This window comes from Antechinus flavipes, chromosome 3 (assembly GCF_016432865.1).
Source record: "Antechinus flavipes isolate AdamAnt ecotype Samford, QLD, Australia chromosome 3, AdamAnt_v2, whole genome shotgun sequence".
Lineage (NCBI taxonomy): Eukaryota > Metazoa > Chordata > Mammalia > Dasyuromorphia > Dasyuridae > Antechinus > Antechinus flavipes.
The window spans coordinates 64296434-64316720 of NC_067400.1; the positions used below are offsets into that span (position 1 = coordinate 64296434).

The following is a 20287-nucleotide window of genomic DNA, read 5'->3' on the forward strand; positions in this document are numbered from 1 at the left end:
CCTCCTCCAGCCAAGATCCTGCTCAAGAAGGACCCTAGCGGTGTGTGGGGTGGAGGCTAAGCCCGAAGTGGGGAGGCTTGCTAGTGCCCTGGTCAGTTGACCAACCTCGTTTTCAGCTGGTTCCCTATTCGAAGAGGAGGCAGTCTGATGATGTTGTTGTTGGGGGGGGGGACGACCAGGGGTGTATTCTGACCCATAAAGGAATGGTGAACTCTGTTCCCATCCCCAGCTGTGGAGATCCTCCATATAGAGTATTATAGGTATGTATATGTTCCCCAGAGGTCCAGGCTAAGGAACCAATTTTGGAGAATCTGAGGGTGAGGGAAGGGGGGAGACCCAGCCTCTATTTCCATCTTGGTCCCAGTTTACTGGGGGGCCTGGGATGAATGCCATTTTCATAGGGCTTCAATCTCCCCTCCTTAAATGGGGATGACCCATAATAGGCATGCCACATCCCTTCCTGACCCCTCCCAACATCACCGTCTCCTTCTAAGAAGCCCCTCTTGGCTGAGGAAAGGGACTGCTTGAGTCTCTGGGCTCAGAGACAAAAGGGGCCCATTCCTGGAATCTCCCTTCCCTAGGGAATCAGTTGGAGGAAAGGGGGGAGGGACAAACAGGGAGGGACCTTCCCAGTATCCAGATCATCAGGTGGTAGGGGCAACATGAGCGGGGAAGTTTCCTCCATCCTCCCCTTCCCCCGCCTCAATAGGCCCTCCAGCCACAGCAGCTGTCAGGAATTAAGGGCTTGAGGCTGCTGGAAGGGGTGGGGGCAGAGGGGGAGAGTGGTGGAGGGCAGTGGTTAGGGAGAAGTCTGGCTGGACAGCAGGAAAACAGCTGGGGGCTGGAAGCAGTCTGCGTCAGCAAGCCTTGTCTGACCTTGACCCAACTCTCTGCAGACCCCCCACTCACCTCTTCTCTCAGCAAGCAGGACAATGGCATCTTTGGCCTAAGAGACTGAAATGTCATCCAGAAAGAACAAAATAGAACGAGACAGAGCAGTATAGGACAGCATTCAAACAAAGTATATTTCCAAGGTAGGAGGGAGAAATGAGAGGGAGAAACTGTCCCAATTAAGCCTCTTTTGATCCAGGCAAAAGCAATGTGCTTTCTTCCTGGAGACTGGGGAAAGTGGTTCACTGATTAGCTGGGTGGCCTTAGAAAAGACATTTAAGTTATTTGGATCTTAGTTTCCTCATCTGTCAAATGGATGGAGAGGTGTTATAGCTACTTCATGGGACTGAGAAAAAGATCACTTGAAAATCTTAAAATGTACTTAGAAGGGTGCAAGCTATTTATTAATATAGAATCATAACTTTTAGTGCTACGGTGATCTCCAGATCACTGTGCTCATTACATAGCTGAGAAAACTGAAATCCAGGAAGGGAAGTAATTTTGTTATTAGAAAACTCTTTGAGACTAGATCTCTCCTTAGGTAACTCAGGTAGGTGGTCACCTCATTTGTTTTCCTTCTAGAGATAAGACTAGCATCCTCTTGCTCCATTTCAACAGTCCTTGTAGGTCTGGAGTAAGGGGTGTGTGTGTGTGTGTGTGTGTGTGTGTGTGTGTGTGTGTGTGTGTGTGTGTGTGTGTGTGTGTAGCTTCTTTGAGGTTCCACTCAGTACAGAAAATGATGTACAACCCCCAACATCCAACCTTGAATCCTCTTTACTGGGAGATTGAAGTCTCTTAAGGATTCTTTTTCCTCCTTTCCCTTACCCTAACCCCGGAATCGAAGAGTTGACTCTAAATAGAGGCATTTGGGGTGCCCCAGAGCCATATGGACTCAGGTTCTGAAAGACAGGAAGTGAAGTTCAGAAAGGGCATTCCAAGACCCAGGACCCCTACTGTTATATAACCCATTTCATATCCCTATCATCTCCCCACCCTCTGTCCCTGCCCTGTGCTCTGGCCCCTATCCCAACTCCAGCCCCCAGAGCAGCAGCAACAGCCACCGCCTGAGACCACAATTACAGGGGCCACTGGGGGTGGGGGCAGGAGGGATGAAAAGCAGCAAGGAGAATAGTTCCAGCTGTGCTCAATGGGAGGGGGGTGCAGTATACAGGGGTAGTCTGGGGCAAAGCAGGGAAATTGGGGACGTCTAAAAGGGAAGGGGAAACAGGTGGGGGAAAATAGGACCCTCTCCATAATCCCCCAGAATCAGGGCTGTCCCAAAGCACAGATCATATCATCATGCTAAGGTCTGGGGGAGACAGTTCCATTTACCCTGTCCCTCTAGCCTCTTGAGTATAGATTCAAAGGCTAGGGAAAGAGGCAGCTTCATTTTTATGCTGGGAGACAGTTTCTTTAGCTCCTAAAGAGCCTGCTGGACAAGCTTCTCAAAAGACATAAGAAAAGAGGGAGTAGGGGTGTCCTTGAGCCCCAATTCTTCCTGCTTCCCTAAACTACCCCCTGGGCCCTGAGCCTCATTCATGTCCTTGGCCCTGCGCCTTGTCCTCCCCACCCCCGCCTGCTTGCATTCTCTGCTGTTCATGATGTGGTCAGACACATCTGGGGCTGCTCTGTTCTCTTCACCCCCCTTCACCTCCCTCATCCCCCCCAGTCAGGGGGGACTGGGAATATACATCAGACTCTTTAAGGGGGGAGGGAAGAGGGGAGAAATGGAGAGGTGGGAGAGAGAGACAGACCTGAGAACTAATTCCTTCCTTTACTTAGCAGTTAGCTCAGAGTCCCTTGCATCCTTGCATTTAAGAGATTAGAAAAAGGCCAGGACAAAAGTTTGGCCGGTGGTCTCAGAGTGGGGAGAAATAATAGCAAAACTCTTCCTCCTTCTTGTCCTCCGGCTCCTTTCATTTCCCTCTCCCTTCTTCTTAGCAGTGGAAATATTGTGTAAGAGCCAAGATTCTAACCTGAGACCTGGGCTCCCTTCTGTAGTAAAGTCGCCTAACTCTTGCCTTGCCCCAATTACTTTTCGGACAATAGGGAAGATGGGTTCTTGAGGAGGTTAGGACTCTCAAGGACAGACAGCAGGGAAAGTCAGGGGGTTCCCTGAGTCCTAGTCCCAGACTGAGATGATCCCGAAGTTCCAGACAGTATGGAGACAGAAGAGGCTGAGAGGGACTGAATCAACTCCCCTCTCTTCTCCACAGCCTGCCTAGAATTAGGCCCCATCAGTAGGGAAACCTAGGTCAGGGCTCCCTCTGGTGACACTAAAGGGAAGTGCAGGAGAAAGGTTAAGGAAATGGGTCATTGAGGGGGGCGAGAAGGGAAGGGGCAGACAGATTTGCTCATTTCTCCCAAGCAGCCTGATTGCTAGTGGCCTATTCCACCTAGGAATGGCTGCCATCGTGGAGTGGAGGAAGCAGACGGCAGATCCCCTCAAGAGAGATATCCAGAGTCCACCCCCTCTTTAGCCCTTCTCCTGACCTTTCCCCAAGGCCAAATGTTCCCTTGGGGAATTAGGGCTAATTCAGACTTAAACATCTGGAGTGAGGAGGCAGAATCCTCCTCCCCTCGGTGGGGAACAGGAACCAATGTCCCCACAGAATTCTGGTTCAAGGCTCAGGTAAAAGCAGATGATTATCCCCTTGTAAAAGGTCTTGGGTTAGTGGATCAGTCTCTCCCAATAGCCAATCTAGAATCCAGACAGGAGGGTTTCTGGAACCCACAACAAAGAATTTATTTGTCCTTTTCTCCTGATTTCAGCCTGATGATAGATCCCAAAACACACTACCCCGACTCTTCTGATTTTTCCCCCCTTTACACACACAAACACACACACACACACACCCATCCTATTCCTTTGATTCTGGCTCACTCGGATTCTGCAGAGTACTGACTAGTATGGGGCTGATGCCCAGAAAGGACTGACCCCCTCATTTGGTCTGATTAGAACAAGAAGACTCCAGGACTCTCACCTCTCCTATCTTAATGCAATTTAAAAACACGACTCTGGGGCCTGCCATTACATTCATGGAATTCACTAAAATCCTCAGATCATAGATCATGAAATCATAGATTTAAAACTGGAAGAAATCTTCAAAGTCAAAGTCAAGCCCTTCATTGTACAGATGAGGAAACTGGCTCAGAGTCACACAGTTAATAAGCATGTCAGGAAGAATCTGAACTCGGGTTTCCTAATTTCAAATCCAATACTTTTACCACTAGGCTGCTACTACTTTCTTCCACATAAACTGAATCTATCACATAAACTGAATCTATGATCAAAGTTCGGGATCTTGCATGCTATTCCCCTAAGGCTAGCTTCTTCTCCATGTTTTTCATGTTTACTGTTAAGAGAGATAGGGATATGCAAGTAGCCATCATAATCTAGGGGTCTGATCTCCAGTATACCTTTCTCCCCACTGACTCCATATGGCCCTTTAGTAAATTCACCCCCTGGGACTATTGAGAGTCCTAGAGAGAAGGAAGAGTGTGAATGCAAAGAGTTAATTAGCCTTGTGATAAAATATCCTTTCCTTTCCCACTTGGTTGTGAATAAAAATGCTTTATTGTCAGTCGGTATTTGAAATATATTCAAGTGGCTCATAAAGGGACTTGTAACAATTTCTGAGTCGACAAATGCTGTAGTATTAATAAAGTGTTGGGGGGCGATTAACAGGATACCTTAGATTCCATAAGAAGAAAGGAGGCGGCTATGAAAATTTGGTTGAATTGAATTAAATACAATTTAGGAACAATCAACAACCAAGGAAAAAAATGAGAATGACTCCATCCTTACTTACTAGGTTTCCTCCTTGTGGCTTAGGTTTTATGGCTGATGGGAGGGAGGAACCATAAGAACATAGGAAATACCACAATGGGTAAGACTATGATCCACAAAGCCCAGTCTTCCATTTCTAACTAGAGTACAAGAGTGGCTGTGGGAAGTCCTTGCTGCCCTTTTTGCCATTGACATGGAAGTAGCACCATGTCTATGCCTTTCCTTTCCCCTTATATTACATGTAACTTTCTAACATTCATTTGTATATATTACTTCTTCCTCCCATATTGGATTGTTAACCTGAGAGCAGGAACTGTGCCATCTTTCTTTCACTTATGCATCTGCAGTGCCTACCTGTAGCAGGTACTTAAGAAATATTAAGTCAAATGTATTGAATGATTAAAGACTCAAGAAGATCTGGGTCCACATCCTGGCAGCTCTCTGAGATTGAACTGGATCCATTTCCTGGCAACTCACTGAGATTGTAAAATTACTGAGGTGTTGAATGTTATTTATGGAGGAAGTTCCTTGCTAAAAAATTCTTTACAATGATAAAATACTAAATTCAAATGACAACCTAAGACCAAGAAGTCTACTGGGAAGAACTGGGAATTTAAGGTAATTCAGAAATTTAAGTCATTTCATCTTTCTAAGATTCAGTTCCTCGTCTGTAAAATGAAGAGGTTGGACAATCTCTCAAATGCTGGGTTGTTGTTTTTTAAGCTGTAAGACACTGTATGTTCTCTTTTTCCATAAGCTAATACATAATAAAATCAAGTTGTAGATTGTCCCCCACTCCCTTTTAGTTACTACACTGGATGGGTTGTTGTTGTTTTTTAAGCTGTAAGACATTGTATGTTCTCTTTTTCCATAAGCTAACACATAATAAAATCAAGTTGTAGATTGCCCCCCACTCCCTTTTAGTTACTACACTGGATTAAAGGTGAAGTGGAAAGAGGATCCCTACCATGCCAGAGAGAAGGCATAAAATGCCACTTTAAGAACTTCAGACCTTGAACTTCCAGAAAAGAAACAAAGTGGAAAGAGGATCCCTACCATGCCAGAGAGAAGGCATAAAATTCCAATTTGAGAACCTTAGTCCTTGGACTTTCAGAAAAGAGGCAAAAAAGGCAGCATGGATTTGAAGTCAAAAGATCCTGATTCAAAACTCAGCTGTGTCTCAGATTTGGGCAAATTATTTCACTTATCTGGATCTCAAGCCTTCATCTGTAAAATGGGGAGTTGGCCCAGAGATCTCTGGGAGGGTCTGTCCAGCTTACTAAGGAGAGAAGCCCCAGGAGCACAGAAGGTGGTAATCCTCAAGGGTTTCTTTCCAAATTTAACTCTCTCTCCTCCTTTCCCTTTCCCAACCCTATACCATGATGCTGTGTCCCTTCTTCGAACATGGGCCTGGAGAAACTGACCACAGCTTCTTTCTCCAAATCCTCATCTGAGTCTACTTGCTTTAAATAACTTTATTAGTACCAAAAATCACCCCTTTGCTACCTCCTGGTGCCCTCCCCAACCCCTGTCATTAGGGGTCCCCCATCCTCCAGTGTCGTTCCCCTTGGCTTTTCTCCCATTTCCCAGACAGTGCTTTAAGATGACCCTGATCCCCATTCCAAATCTCCATCTTTATCAGAAGATACTGAAGGATTTGTCAGTTAGAATTGAGCAGGGCAGGGAGCTCCCTCCACAGCATCGCCCGTTATACTGGTACCCAGGAGCACTAGTTGTTCGACAGTCCCTTTTCCTGCATGCATCGGTTTCTGCTCCTGGAAGAATGGGCCCCTATGATTCGGGAAGCCAGACATCCTTTGCCCAAGTTCTCCGACAGAGGATAAATACTCCCCTGCTGAGACCGGCCCGAGGCCGTTCTCTGCCGGGGTCCGGCCGCCTCTGGCTGGCGACCCAAGACGCAGGCTCAGCCTCCTGAGGTTCAGGGGCGCGGGCAAGGGCACGTCCGCCTCAGAGGCAGAGGCTGAGCTCCTTGCGCACGCGACAGCGGTGACACTGCACCACGCAGCACCAGTGGAAGCGGCAGAAGCAGTTCTCCTCGAGCTGCACGCTTTCCTGGCGGTGTCCCCGGCCGCAGCACAGCAGGTCGCAGCCGCTCAGGTCCAGGGCGCTGCTGTTGCAGGCGCGGCCCCGCGTGCCCGGGGAGCCCGTCCGCCGGTTGGCCGAGCAGAAGTCGGGCGAATCGGCCGCGTAGAGCAGGTCGGCGCGGTCCGGGGGCTTGAGGGTGTGGCCAGCCGGCAATAAAGCTTTGCCGTCGTTGGTCCCCATGACCCTGGAGGCGCCGTGGAAGCGCTCCAGCAGCCGGGCTCCCACCTCCCGGAACGGGGGCAGCTTCTGCCAGCAGGTGCGAAGGGCGCAGGAGCCCGACAGGCCGTGGCACTTACATTCCGTGCGCGTGTGACTCCGCACCGCCTGCGGGGAGACAGCCGAGGGGCCCGTGGGAAACGAGGCAGGGAGAGACAGAGTCGGGGCGTGAGGGAGGCCAGAAAGTCCGCAGGGAGCACGGGAGAGCGGCAGCCAGTGGTAGGACGTGGGAGACGAGAAGAGAGAGGGATGAAATGAGAGGCGAAGAGGGAAAAACAGTATAGATATGTGGGAGACAGCCAGAGAAAGCCATGGGAAGTAGGGGAGCAGCCGGGATGATGAAGGGAGATTTCCAAGGGGTTATGGGAGGTGAGAAAGAACCAGGAAGAAGCATCCAGGAAACATGGAGGATAAGACAAGACATTGGGAGACGGGGGAAGGGAAGAGAAAAAAAAGAAGAAATATCAAGGGATACATACAGGAAGAGAGAAAAAAAACATAAAAAGGGGGAATGAAATGAAAAGAAGTTTGGGGACGTGATGAGGAAGGAGAAATGAAATAAAAAGAAGATTGGGAAAGGAGAAATGAAATAAGAAGATTGGGGAAGGAGAAATGAAATAAAAAGAAGATTGGGGAACATGATGAGGAAGGAGAAATGAAATAAAAAGAAGATTGGGGAAGGAGAAATGAAATAAAAAGAAGATTGGGGATGTGATATAACAGTGAAGATAAAGGCAGCAAAACACAAAAAGTATAGGGAAACACATTTTGAGACAAATAAGGACATAGAGATTGTGTGAAAAAGGAAAAAGTAAGATGGGGAAATATGAAAGGAGGAAAGACAAGAAAAGAAGATAGAAAAATGGGGGGAAGGGGAGTTTAAGAAGAGAAGATTAGAAAAAAATGAGAATGTATAAAGAGAGAAGGGGAAAGATGAGTGTAAAAATAGGATGAGAGAGAAGACATGGAAGGAAGAAAGGACAGGAAAAGAGATGAGATGGTAGGTAGATAAAGACAAACAAGAAAAAGGAAGGAGCAGAAAAAAAAAAAAGCACATGAACCAATGATGGAAAGAGACAGGAATGCAGAAGTTAAGGGAGGTGTGGGGCCATGAGATTTGATGGGGTAAAGAGGAAAAAATAAGAGGGGGTGAGACTGTATCTAAGAGATGCTAGAACTGGGAGTGGAAGGGGAGGTGATAAGATGTCAGTCACCCCCATCCCTTCCTCCTTTTTTACTCTTTCATTCCAGCCCCTCATGTCCTCAGGGAGGGACTGATCATAGACGCAAAGCTGGAACAAGGCTGGCTGGGCGGCTCACCCTTCCAAACAAATATGTGGGCCTGTCCCAACATCACCCTCTAGTTTCTTTCCCTTCCCCTCCATCCCCTGTACAGGACCACAAGAGGCCCAGCTGTCATAAATGGGAATGTAAGATGAATGCGTAGGGAAAAGTTCCAGGGCATCCCGGAGGCATGGAGTAGGGGTGGGACCTCCAGCGGAGGTGGGAACCCGCGAGTTCTAACTTCCAGTCCTCCTAAGGTGGGAGTTTATATCAGAGGCTTAAAGGTGGTGAGTTTGACTGGGGATGATGAGTGATGGGAGGCTGCGGGACAGAAGGGTAACCACATGAAGTGAGACTGTAGATTAGCTAAGGTCAGATGATCCCAAAGGAATTTTAACAGACAAATCCTGGGGCCTAGTACTCCTGTTTTCCAGTCTACTTTATCTTCCCTCCTTCCTCCTCCCTCCCATCCTAAGTTCCTCAGAAGGCAATAATATATCATTTCTCTCTGATTGAATGATAGTCCCTTGGGGTTCCCATTGTGGGAGATAAACAGGACAAATGGTGGGGAGAAGAGAGAGAAATGAGGAAGGACAAAGGTGAATTTCAGTATAATGTGAGAATGGAGGGCCAGGCCTGAGGGATGGAGGGATGGAGGGGGATGATGGTTAGGTGTAGTTAATATTTGGCTGAACAGAACAATTCAGCTAGAAGAAACCTTTGAGATCAATAGCCCAGCTGCTTCATTCTACAGATGACAAAAATGGGCTCCCACAGAGTTTAGGTAATTTACCTTAAGTCTCATGAATAATAAGTAGTTGATTCAATATTCAAAGTCATGCCCTCTGACTCCATAATGGATGCTGGTTTGACTCTATCTGGCATCCTGGCTTCCCTTAAGATTCAGCTCAAAGCCCACCTTCTGTGAGAGGCTTCTCCCTGACCCTCCAGCTTCTATTCTGTAGGCATCTTATGTATAGCTAGTGGGTATTTACATGTTATCTCCTTGATTGGAATTCAAGGGGACTTTGAAATCGGGGACTGTTCCAGGTTGGGAGCGGGGCAAGATGGGGAAGGAGCACCATACCCAGTACATAGTAGGTGTTTAATTAAAGGCTTGTTGACTGATTGACTAGTTGACTGCTTCAGTCAAGGTAGGCTTAGCTTGACTGGGATTAAACCCATTGCTCAACTTCACAGCCCTTTGTCACTCCCCAACTGGCTCAACCCAGCCCTGAGGTCCTACCCATTATCCTTCATCCTTCCCTTCTCCTCCCAGGTCCCACCCCTAATCCCCAGCCCCCTTTTTAGGCGGATTCTTTCATCTCTTCCACACTCAGCCTGGCTTCTCCAAGCTCATTTCCCACACCCTGCTCCAGTCCCCACCCCTTGTTTCCTGGCATTCCAACCCCCCCCCTTACCCCGTCCCAATCCCTCCGGGAGTGCTCACCAGCCGTCCAGCCTCATTGTTGTGCAGCTGCACCAGTGCCCGGATATCACCCCGTCCCCGCTTGTGCCGAGCATCCATGAAGAGCCGGGACTTCTCATCCCCGAAGTCCACGTCGTCCCCACAGCCCCCCCACTCCCAGGCTGCGTTGCCATCCAAAGAACTCCCAGGGCCCGGAGGACCTGGAGTGCCAGAGAGGTGGGGGAGCCCAGGGGGCCGTGGGGGGGCCCGTCCACGGGGGGCTTGGCAGCCACACTGCAGCAGCTCTCCCATGGAACAGGCCTGGGTCACCGCGTGGCTGGCTCCCGCTGCCGTGATGGCAAAGACGAAGGCTGTCTCCCGGATATCTGAGGGAAGAGCCAAAGAGGGTGGGAGTAGGGGAAAGGCAAGTTAGGAAGACGGTACTCTGGAGGCTGGGGTCAGGGCACCAAGGGATGATGGAGGAGGGGGTAAGTAGTCTGGGCCTACTGTGTCAGGAGACTGAGATCCACTGTAATTGGGCTGGGAGTTGGGGTTCAAGTCAGGCCCTTTTCTCGCCTCCCCAGGCTGTAAACCCTCTAGTTTTGTCAGTCTCAGAGCTCCCTCCTCTTCCTCCCGCCCCCTACCCAGGCCCAGGACTCCCACTGACCCTGCTGCAGGATTCGCCCAAAGGCCTTGCTGTGGCTGGAACAGTTCCAGCGTCGGAATCGGAACTGGAACTGGCACTCCCTTACACCTAGCCGGGCACCCCGTGCCAGCTCCGCCACCAGCTCGGGCTCAGCCTGACACAGTTCTGCCTGCCGTCCTGCTAGCCGCCGAGCCTTCCGGCAGATGCTGGTAGGGTCCATGACCAGGGGGCTGCCCACAGCCCTGGAAGGGGCAGAGAAGTAGCTGGGTTGGGGAGGTGCAAGGACAATTCTTGGACCCTGCCCCCCAAGGCGAACGCTTGTCTCAGGATCGTAGGTTGTAGACAAAAGAGGGAAATTAGAGATTATTTAATCCAACCCTGTTACTTGACATATAAGAAACTGAGGCTCAGAGAAATAAGATGATTTATTCAAGGGGGAAATGGAAGTAGAAGTAGGTTCAAAGTCAGGAGCCTTTGATACTAATGCTATAATGTTCACTCTATGTCAGTCTCTGTTTTTGTATCTCTTTCTGTCTGTCAGTCTGTGTTTCTCTCTTCCTGTCTGCCTATCTCTAAAAGATGGATGGATGGATAGATAGATTGATTAATAGATGATAGACAGAGAGATGATAGATAGATAGGTAGATAGACAGATAGATAGATGAAAGATAGATAGAAAGAAAGAAAGAAAGAAAGAAAGAAAGAAAGAAAGAAAGAAAGAAAGAAAGAAAGAAAGAAAGAAAGAAAGAAAAAGAAAGAAAAGCTAATTCAGTATATTAGGACTTGAAAAATGGGATATAACAACCGGGCTTCTTCAAGTGACAACATTGGACAAAGGTTCTCCCTGTCTTCTCTAAAAAGCTGGGAAGGGACTAAAAGCAAAGAGGTTAATTAGTAGGTAACCCTAGGGGAGACTAAGGGAAGGGAGGGAATGACATACATTTTGACACTTGGATTTTACCCACATCTATAACATATTGGATTGTATCCAATTAATCACTTTATATTTACTGCCCATATTATTATTCAATGCATACACTGGATGTAATGACAAGAGATTTGGGTTTAACCCCAACTCAGCCTCTTATTAACTAGTCTCTTCACTTCTTTAGAAAATATACTCATTTCTAAAGTTTTTTCCAGCTCTGCAGTGATACACAGCTGTGATTCATAGCACACCACAATCTCAAGAAAATCAAAAGCAACAGAATAACCAACCCGCAGGGGAAAAGATGTATGATGGACATAAATAGAACTGGGTGCTGTCCTTTCTAAATGTTCAGTGACTTCATCAACTCCCAATGAATTCAACTATCATCTCGGTGCATGACTCTTGATGTTACATAGCTATGATCTCTCCTCTAAGCTGCAATTCATCATCTCCAATTATCTGCTTAATGTCTCAAACTCAACATGTCCAAAAGAGAATTCAGTACTTTTCTCCTAAGCCCATTTCTCCTCTTAACTTTCCTACTTCAAGGACACCCATTTTTCCCACCACTCCCAATTTACCATCTTCAAATCATTATTATCTCACTAACCTCTAATCAGAACCCTCATAAACCTTTCACCTTGACTCTTGGGTCTCTATCCATGCACTTTCTCTCCTTTCCAATCTATCTTTCACGCAGCTGCAAACTAATACTACAATTGTACTAAATACTAAGAAGTACAGGTTGGACCACGCCATTCCTCAGCTCAAGAAATGTCCATGATTTCCTATTGTTTCTAAATTAAACAATTCCCCTGTTTAGCATTTCAGACTTTTAAAGACTTCCTTAATCTACCTTCCTCTTCTCTTTTTAGGCTCCTTATTTGCTTTTTCAACCAAACGGGTCCATTTACTGTTCTCCAAACATGATGTTCCACCCATTTTGGGGCCTTCCAAAAATTGTCCCCCATACCTGGAATGTTTACTCCTTCCTCATTTTGATTCCTCTGATGTCTGACCCCTTCTAGTCTCAGCCCAAGGTCATTTCTTCCAAGAGACAAAGACTTTTCCCAAGGCAACTAAATAGTACAGTGGATAGAGCACCAGGCTCGGTGTCAGGAAGATCCAACTTAATATTTACTCATACACTTACTAGCTGTATGATCCTGGACAAGTCATTTACTTTCTGTCTGCCTCTACTTCTTAAGCTATAAAATGGGACTCACAATTGTTCCTACATGCCAGGGATGTTGTAAGCATCGAGTGACATATTTGTAAAGCACTTAGCAGTGTCTGACATATAACAGGCACGGAAGAAATGCTTGTTTCTTTCCTGATTTCCAGAACAGTTTTTTGTATTTATTTTGTATTTATTTTGAATATATATTGTATTTATTAATAGAATGTAAGCTCCTTATGGGCAGGCAATGTCTCAACTTTTGTACCAAATTCCCAGCATCTAACACAGTACCCAGCATAGTATGCACTTAAATGCTTATAGAGGCAAGTAGATGCTTATTAATTGGCTGGACAGTCAGCATATTACCAGCAGATTATCAATGATGACTTGCACATGAGAAGTAGTGTGAAAGATATGGTGGGAACATCAGGACTGGAAAAGGAGGTGAGTCATGTGGTGAGAATGAAGATTAACAGATGTCAATTCCCAACGCTACATCAGTATCTTGAAGATAAGACCTGCCTTAACTCATACAGCACATTGAATGGGTTCTCTATTTATTTATAGAAACTCATGAAGGAGCACAGTGCAGAATGAACCTATTCCCATAATAACTACAATCACCCTAGCATTTTAAGACTTGCAAAATGCTTCTCTCATAATTCTGTGAGGTAAGCGATACAAAGAATATTATCACCCTTTTGTGGCTAAGGAAATGTTACAGTCATATTTTAAAACCAAATCTGCTAACTCCAGTGCTCTTGCTAGTATGTGTGCATGTCTGTATGTACACATATATTTATGTGTATGAATGGGAGAAGAAGCCAATACTTTGGAATCTGAGGAGGAAGAGACCACAAATATAAGATAATTTGAGGAGAAAGAGACCACTAATGAATCAGAATGATTGACACAAGAATTGGCAATGGAGCTGGAACCTCGAAAGAACCTTGATTTGAACCCTGGCTCTGCTGCCAGCCTTGACCAATCACTTCATCTCCCTGGGCCTCAGTTTCCCCATCTGTAGAAGAATATGTGTACACACTAGATTCATTCAGCTCACTCCCTCTCACATTTGGATATGAACTTGTTCAGGCCAATGTGAAAAAGAAACCTCAAGTTTGAGCCCATTCTCCCTAGAGACTGAGATGGTATAAAGAGAGAGTTTGTCCCCACTGTGTTGCAAATAAATGTTTGTATTTCTATTCTTGATATATCTTTAAAATAAATATCCCTTTGTAAATACTAGTTTTAAAACAAAGAATTGGCTAGATTATCTCTAAAGTCCTTTTTTAGCTCTAAAATCTATAATCCCTTAGTTACAAATCAATACAAATGGAAGAATCCTTGCTGGTATAAGTCTAGCCCTGACAAACAGCTCAGAAAGTACTTATATTTTTGCCATCTTCACTGAATATAGCTCAGTGCTGGACAGGAAATAGATATTCAATAAATGTTGCTTGAATAGCATAAGGGAGATCAGATTTTGAATTCATTAAAACCAGAATGAAGGGGGAAAAAGCCAGCATGAAGGAAAAATGTGGGAGAAACTGACAAAGTTGTTAGGGACTCTAACAGGCTGAAGAAAAGATACTGTTCAATTCAATTTTTAAATATATATATATATATATATACATATGTATATATATATATAAATATTCGGTTTCTATTACTTTGAAGACAGTGCAAGGGACAGAAAGACTAAAATTTCGAGAAAGAATCTGTGCCCTTATCTTCTGTTGAGTAATACCACATGTAAACAAATACAAGATAATCCGAGGAGGAAGAGACAAAAATATAAGATAATTTGAGGAGGAAGAGACCACTAATGAATCAGAATGATTGACACAAGAATTGGCAATGGAGCTGGAACCTTGAAAGAAGCTATGGATTCAAAAAGTAGAATGCAAGATCCTTGAGGACAGGAAAACTTCTTTTTACTTTGTAATCTCAATCTAACAGAGTACTTCATACATTTTACATACTTGAATACACAGTAGACACCCAATAAATACTTGTCAACAGATTCAATAGGAAAAGAAGGGGAAAGGGAATAGGGATTTACAAAGGGCCTACTATGTGCTTAGTATACTAAGTACTTTTACAAATATTATCTCATTTGATCTTCACATCCATCTTGCAAAATGAGTGTCATGCTTCCCATTTTACATTTGAGCACATTAAGGCAAACAAATTAAGTCACTTCCTTAGTATCACAGAGCTAATAAGTGGGGCCAGATTTCAACTCAAATCTTCCTGACTATTCAGTGTACCATCAAGTTGTCCCTCGAACTCTATATCAAATAACCCAGTTTGCTGAAGGGCAGTAGCATGAAATGTCTGAGCAAGTAGATCAGAGCCAGGATATAAAAGGTTTTAAACACCATATTGAGGAGTTTGTATTTTTATCTTAAAGGGAACCCCCCCAATTTTTCAAAACAGGAGAATGATGTGGTCAGAGCTGTGTTTTAAGATTTGGCAGCTCTACGGAAGATGAGAAAAGTTAGAGCAAGATAGAGGCCAGAAGCAAGGGAAACCAGTTTTAGGAGGCCATTATAATAGTTTGGGAAACGGGAACCTGCATGGAGATGTGGCCATGTGGATGGTGAGAAAGTGACTCATGGAAAAGAAATGACAACACTTTGGGAACTGATTGGATGAGGGAGAAGGGAGAAGGAAGACTCAATGATGATCCCAAAGTTTAAAACCCAGGTAACATAAGTCATGCCCTCAGTGGAAATAGGGATGTTTAGTAGTTAAAACTGAGTTCCCAATAGAATATCTTTCAGAGGTATAAATGTTCAACAGACAGCTAATAATTCAGGACTGAAATTAAGACAATGCATAGGGCTGGAAATACAGATGATGATAAACTACTAGAGCTAATGAACTTGGAATGAGAGAAGATATAGAGAGAAGAGAGTCCAGGAAAGAGCCATGGGTAACATCAAATAGTTTCTATTGTTGTTTAGTTACTTCAGCTTTTCTAACTTCATGATCCCATTTGATGTTTTCTTAGCAGAAACAATGGAGTGCTTTGCCATTTCCTTCTTCAACTCACTTTACAGATGAAGAAACTGAGACCTACAGCCTTAAGTGACTTGCCCAGAATCAAACAGCTAGTGTGAGTCTGAGGCCATATTGGAACACAGGAAAAAATATCTATTTGAGTTCGCTCAATCCACTGTGCCAGCTAGCTGCCAACATCCACAGTTAGGGAACCAGAAATGGATAATGATGGGGCAAAGGAGAAATGAGAAGCAGTCAGGTGGGAAAAGGGGTCCTAGAAAGTCAGAGAAATAGTATATAGTGGTGGTTTTCAAAATGTGGTCTAGAGAATCCAGGGTTTTCTCTGAAATGCTTTGAGAGGGTCTACAAATTCAGAATTAATTTTTATTTCTAATACAGTGAATATTAATATAACCCACATAAACAAAAACTCTCTGGACTGATGCTGAATAATTTTTAATATTATAAAGAGACCGAGAGCAAAAGTTTGATAATCTCTGTTATATAGAACAAAGAAGTAGCTGACAGTTTCAGAAGCTGCAAAGAAGTCAGGAAGGATCAGGACAGGAGAAAAGGTCATCAGGGAAATAAGTTGAGATCACTGATAACTTGAATGGTGCAATTTCAGCTAAGTGGTAGTTCAGAGGGCTGACTGCAAGAGATTGAAGAAAGGAGTGGAAGATAGATGGAGACAGATCACAGAGCTTCCATTGGAGGTATTTGGTTGTGAAAGAGAGAAGGCAGAAGATAACGTGTCAGGACAGCTGGAGCCAAGGAAAGGTTTTTTTCAAGAATGGTAGAAATTTGAGATTGGATATAAGCAATAAAGAAACAAGTAGATAACAAGTGGTTGAAGATGGGTAGATTTTTAGATGGAGTGAATTACAGAAAGAGCCAGTGCCTAAAGGAGCCAGAAGGGGAGAATTGCATACAAGTAGACTGGCTCTAGAGGAGGAAGAAGAACCTCTTCATCAGAGATAGAGACTGGGAGAACAAAAATTATATGCAAGAATGGCATAGGAGGACCTAGGGCATAAGCAGAGCAAGACAAATAGAGCTTAACTTTGGAGCATGGAACCTCAGAACAGGAGGATCCTGGTTTTATTTATTGTGATGGAGCCCTGAGGTCATCCCTGATGAGATGAGCAGATGGGGATCAGTAGGGGAGAGGGTTTGTACTTTCCCTGCATCTAAAGTTATCCCCCCTGAACCCTTCTTCTCCAGACCAACTCATCTCTCTCCCCTATTAATCCTCATGTCATTAAATGTGAAGGCCAGAGCTGGGTACCTGGACCAAAGGAAATGCTTGGAAAACAATGGTGATCTCAGTCTAATATAATATTACATTGTTATATATAAAGTGAAAGTCTTCCATATCTTGAGCCTTCATTTTCCCATCCTAAAGTGAATATTAGACTCAATAGCCTCTGAGATCCAATTCTAAATCTATGATCCTTTGATTCTTTTTACTAAGAACACCCTAGCCTTTTATCTAGAGACATCATTCTTGTTCCTTGTCCCAAGTACCCCAATTACTGGTGTCTCTCCCCTTCCCAGTGTTTTTAGAGCATCTTGTTCTCTCCACTTCCTAATTTATCTCATATTCCTCTCTGCATACTGGCCCCCCACCTCTGCCCCCCAGACTCCATGAGCATTTGTTGGACTGAAGCAAGTAGAAAAAGTTCTCTCACATAGTCTATGAATTACACTACACTGAGTCATTGCTTATTTTAAAATGTAAATAGCAGGATGGGTGAATCTATCTATCTCTCATTCACATCCTAATGTGAATTACTTTAGTCAGATAATCAGATTATCACCACCTTTTCCTGACTAGTGGCTGAAAAGAGTTGTATTGTGAGAATGGGAGTTTTGACAGGAAAAGGGGGGAAACTGGAAGCTAAGAGATAATGTGGAAGCTTAACCCAGTGATAATAATCACCACATTCACAAGAGTTCATGAAGGAGGTAACATATATATATATATATAGATTCCTATACATACGTTTGCACACATATTTCTACATGTTTATATAGATACACACATATTTCTGTATATATGTGTGTGTCTATGCAATTAACAGAAAACTTCCCTCACAATAACCCTGTAAAGTAAATCTAGCATATATTATCATTCCCGTGTTGGAAATGAGAAAATTGAGGATTAATAAGTTTAAGATTAGGCCTGTCAGTTGGAGGGGGGATTTGGGGCAGTGAAGACCAACGTGTGGTTAAGGGGACTTCAGAAGGTCAGAGAGGGCCGCAGAAAATAAGTGAGAAGGTGCCAAACAAACTTTCTTTCGTTAGCAATTGTCTGCCTGCCCCAATGGCCACCAAACCATCATTTGCTTAAAAGCTGTGGGTTTTTCCACTGAAAACAGAAAGGAGGAATTAATGTTTTCTGTAGTAAGGAACACACTTTTTTTTTTTTTAACAACACTGTGAGTTGCTGTAACAAGTGGACATCCTGGAAAGCTTGCTGACCGTGTCCTCAAAGGGCAGGGCAGTCTGACCCTGGAAATGGGAGTGCTAGGTATGAAGAAGCTCCTCACTCCGAGCATCCAAGAGGATGCTTTCATCCTCTACTCTCTGATGTCTTGGTCTCTCTCCATTCATTTTCCCCTTTCTCATTTGGACAGAAAATTGGTCTCTCAGACCTTCTGTCTATGTCCTAGATGGTCCATTCATGTGTGTCTGGATCTGTCTCTCCTCACCTCTTCATCCGCCCCACTAGTACCCTCCTCCTCCAGTTCCTCATTACTCCCTTGTTCCAACAACCCCCCCCAACCACAAACTCCCTATTCTCCAAGGTTAAATAGTCTTATCTTTCCAAGGTCACTCTGCCCCAACTCTCCCCTCCTTTTTCCTCCCTTCCCCATGTAAAATCAGGAGACAGGAGATGGAAGGAGGAGGGAGTCAGTCATGGTTATGGCAGCTCTCGGAGGGTGAATGGGGAGACTGCCCTGGCAGGGGAAGGAAGAGGCCACGCTTAGTCCTTGTCCTGCCCCCTAAACTGGCTGGCTGGCTGCCTGGGAACATGGATTGTTTACCAGCTGTGGAACCCTGGGGATGCTGGGGGGTGGGGGTGGGGAGAGGAGCGGAGGGCTTGCACATGGGGACTGCTGTCCTGGGGAAGGAGGGCTGCAGTCAGTCTCTCCAAGACCCCCGGATGGGCACAATCCCTGCCTTCCTGATCTTCCTCTCCTCTCCCGTTCTACAATCACAGAAAGGAGAAAAAAAACTTTGTAAAACGAGAGGCAGAGTCTTTTTTAATGAAAAGCAAACCTGCCCTGCAGTCAAGAGCCCCAAGGTCTGCTCCTGCCTCTGTCACCTATTAGCTCAATGGCCTTGGACAGGTCACTTAGCCCTTCCCAGACCAGTAGCTGTGTCCAAGGCCCCCCCCCCCCAAAAAAAAGGAGGAGTTGAGTTGCTTCATCTTCCCTTCTGTCACCTATTAGCTCAATGGCCTTGGGCAGGTCACTTAGCCCTTCTGAGGCCAGTGGCTGTGTCCAAGCCAAAAAAAAAAGGGAGTTGAGTTGCTTCATCTTCCCTTCAGCTACAAGATTCCATTCTATTCTAAGAAGGAATAACATCCTTTTTGTCTTTCCTGACCCTACTCCCTTTAACCTTTCACCTTCTCTGTGCCCTTCCTCATCCTCCAGGAAAAGGGAGTGAATTGTCCATCTCTGGTCAGGCAGAGGGACTCTATCGCAGATCTAAAGCTGGAGGGGAGCTCTAAGGCTTTAACAGATAAGGAAACTGAGGTCTAAGAGGCTAAGTGACTTGCGAGAGAGCTTCTTTCTCTTTGTAAAATATTTTGTGCGTAACTGCCTTGTAATGCAGGTAGTGTACACATTCTTAATCTGATTTTTCAGATGAGGGGAGGGATTCAGAAGAATGAGATCGTTTCCCAAGGTCACACAGTTTAATAGGAGAGTCAGCATTCTAAACTGTGTCACTTTGGGGGAGGTGAGGGTATGCAAGTCCAATGAGTCCAATTAACCAAGTAACGAGGACCCAGAAGAAATTAGGTAAAGCCTAAAAGAAAGAAAAGGCAGTCAAAACAGGATTCGAATAAATATGGAAGTTTGGATCACTCCCCCCTGGCATTGTCCTGCCCTTTCTCTTTTGATCTTAGCCAGAAGATGCCAAAAATTGATGGTCTCTGTCTTCTCCCCCGGGGGTATTAGCCAGTGTGAATTCCCAGATAAAGCAAGGAAGTTATATATGGGATACACTGAAAGGAGGAAGGGATGGAGAGCCTGGAGACCTCACTGCATAGAATGCTGGCTCTCTTATTAAACCTTGGGAAAATGATCTCATTTTTGTGAACCCCTCCCCTTATCTGAAAAATCAGATTAATAATGTGTATACTATCTGTATCATAAAGCAACTATGAACAAAGTATTTTATAAAAAAAAAAAGAAGTTATCTATCAGTGTATCTTTCTTAGCTTTATAACTATAATACCTAAACAAAAAGCACTAAAGTGTTTCCTGGGGGCAGTGAGAGAGATACTTTGTTTTGCGTAGGATTACATAAGCATGATATCAAAGATAGGACTGCCATACCTTCCTGACCCTATGGCCAGTTCTCTGATCACAAATTCATAACTATAGCCACAGTCATAATCTCTCCCCCCCCACACTGTCTCTTTCTCCTTCTATTCCCCCCACTCCTCTCTTTCCCCTCACTCTCTCCCTCTGCCTCTGTTTCTGTCTTTCTGTTTCTTTCTCTCTCCTCTTTCCTTTTTTCTCTCTTCCCTCTCTTTCTCTCTTTCCCCCCCCACTTTACCTCATTTCTTTGTCTTTCTCTCTGTCTCTCTC

The 20287-nt window shown here is 44.9% G+C and overlaps 1 protein-coding gene across 1 annotated transcript in view; it reads right to left on the reverse strand.

The window, feature by feature from the left end:
* Positions 1–4449: 4449 nt before the first annotated feature.
* WNT6 (Wnt family member 6) overlaps positions 4450–20287 on the reverse strand; it is a 31638-nt gene continuing 15800 nt past the window's right edge. The window contains exons 2-4 of the mRNA XM_051983534.1: positions 10363–10583; positions 9738–10081; positions 4450–7111 (exon numbers count right to left, since the gene is read on the reverse strand). Coding sequence (XP_051839494.1) covers positions 6650–7111; positions 9738–10081; positions 10363–10583 — 1027 coding nt within the window. The 3' untranslated portion in view covers positions 4450–6649. The remainder of the gene's footprint in view (positions 7112–9737; positions 10082–10362; positions 10584–20287) is intronic.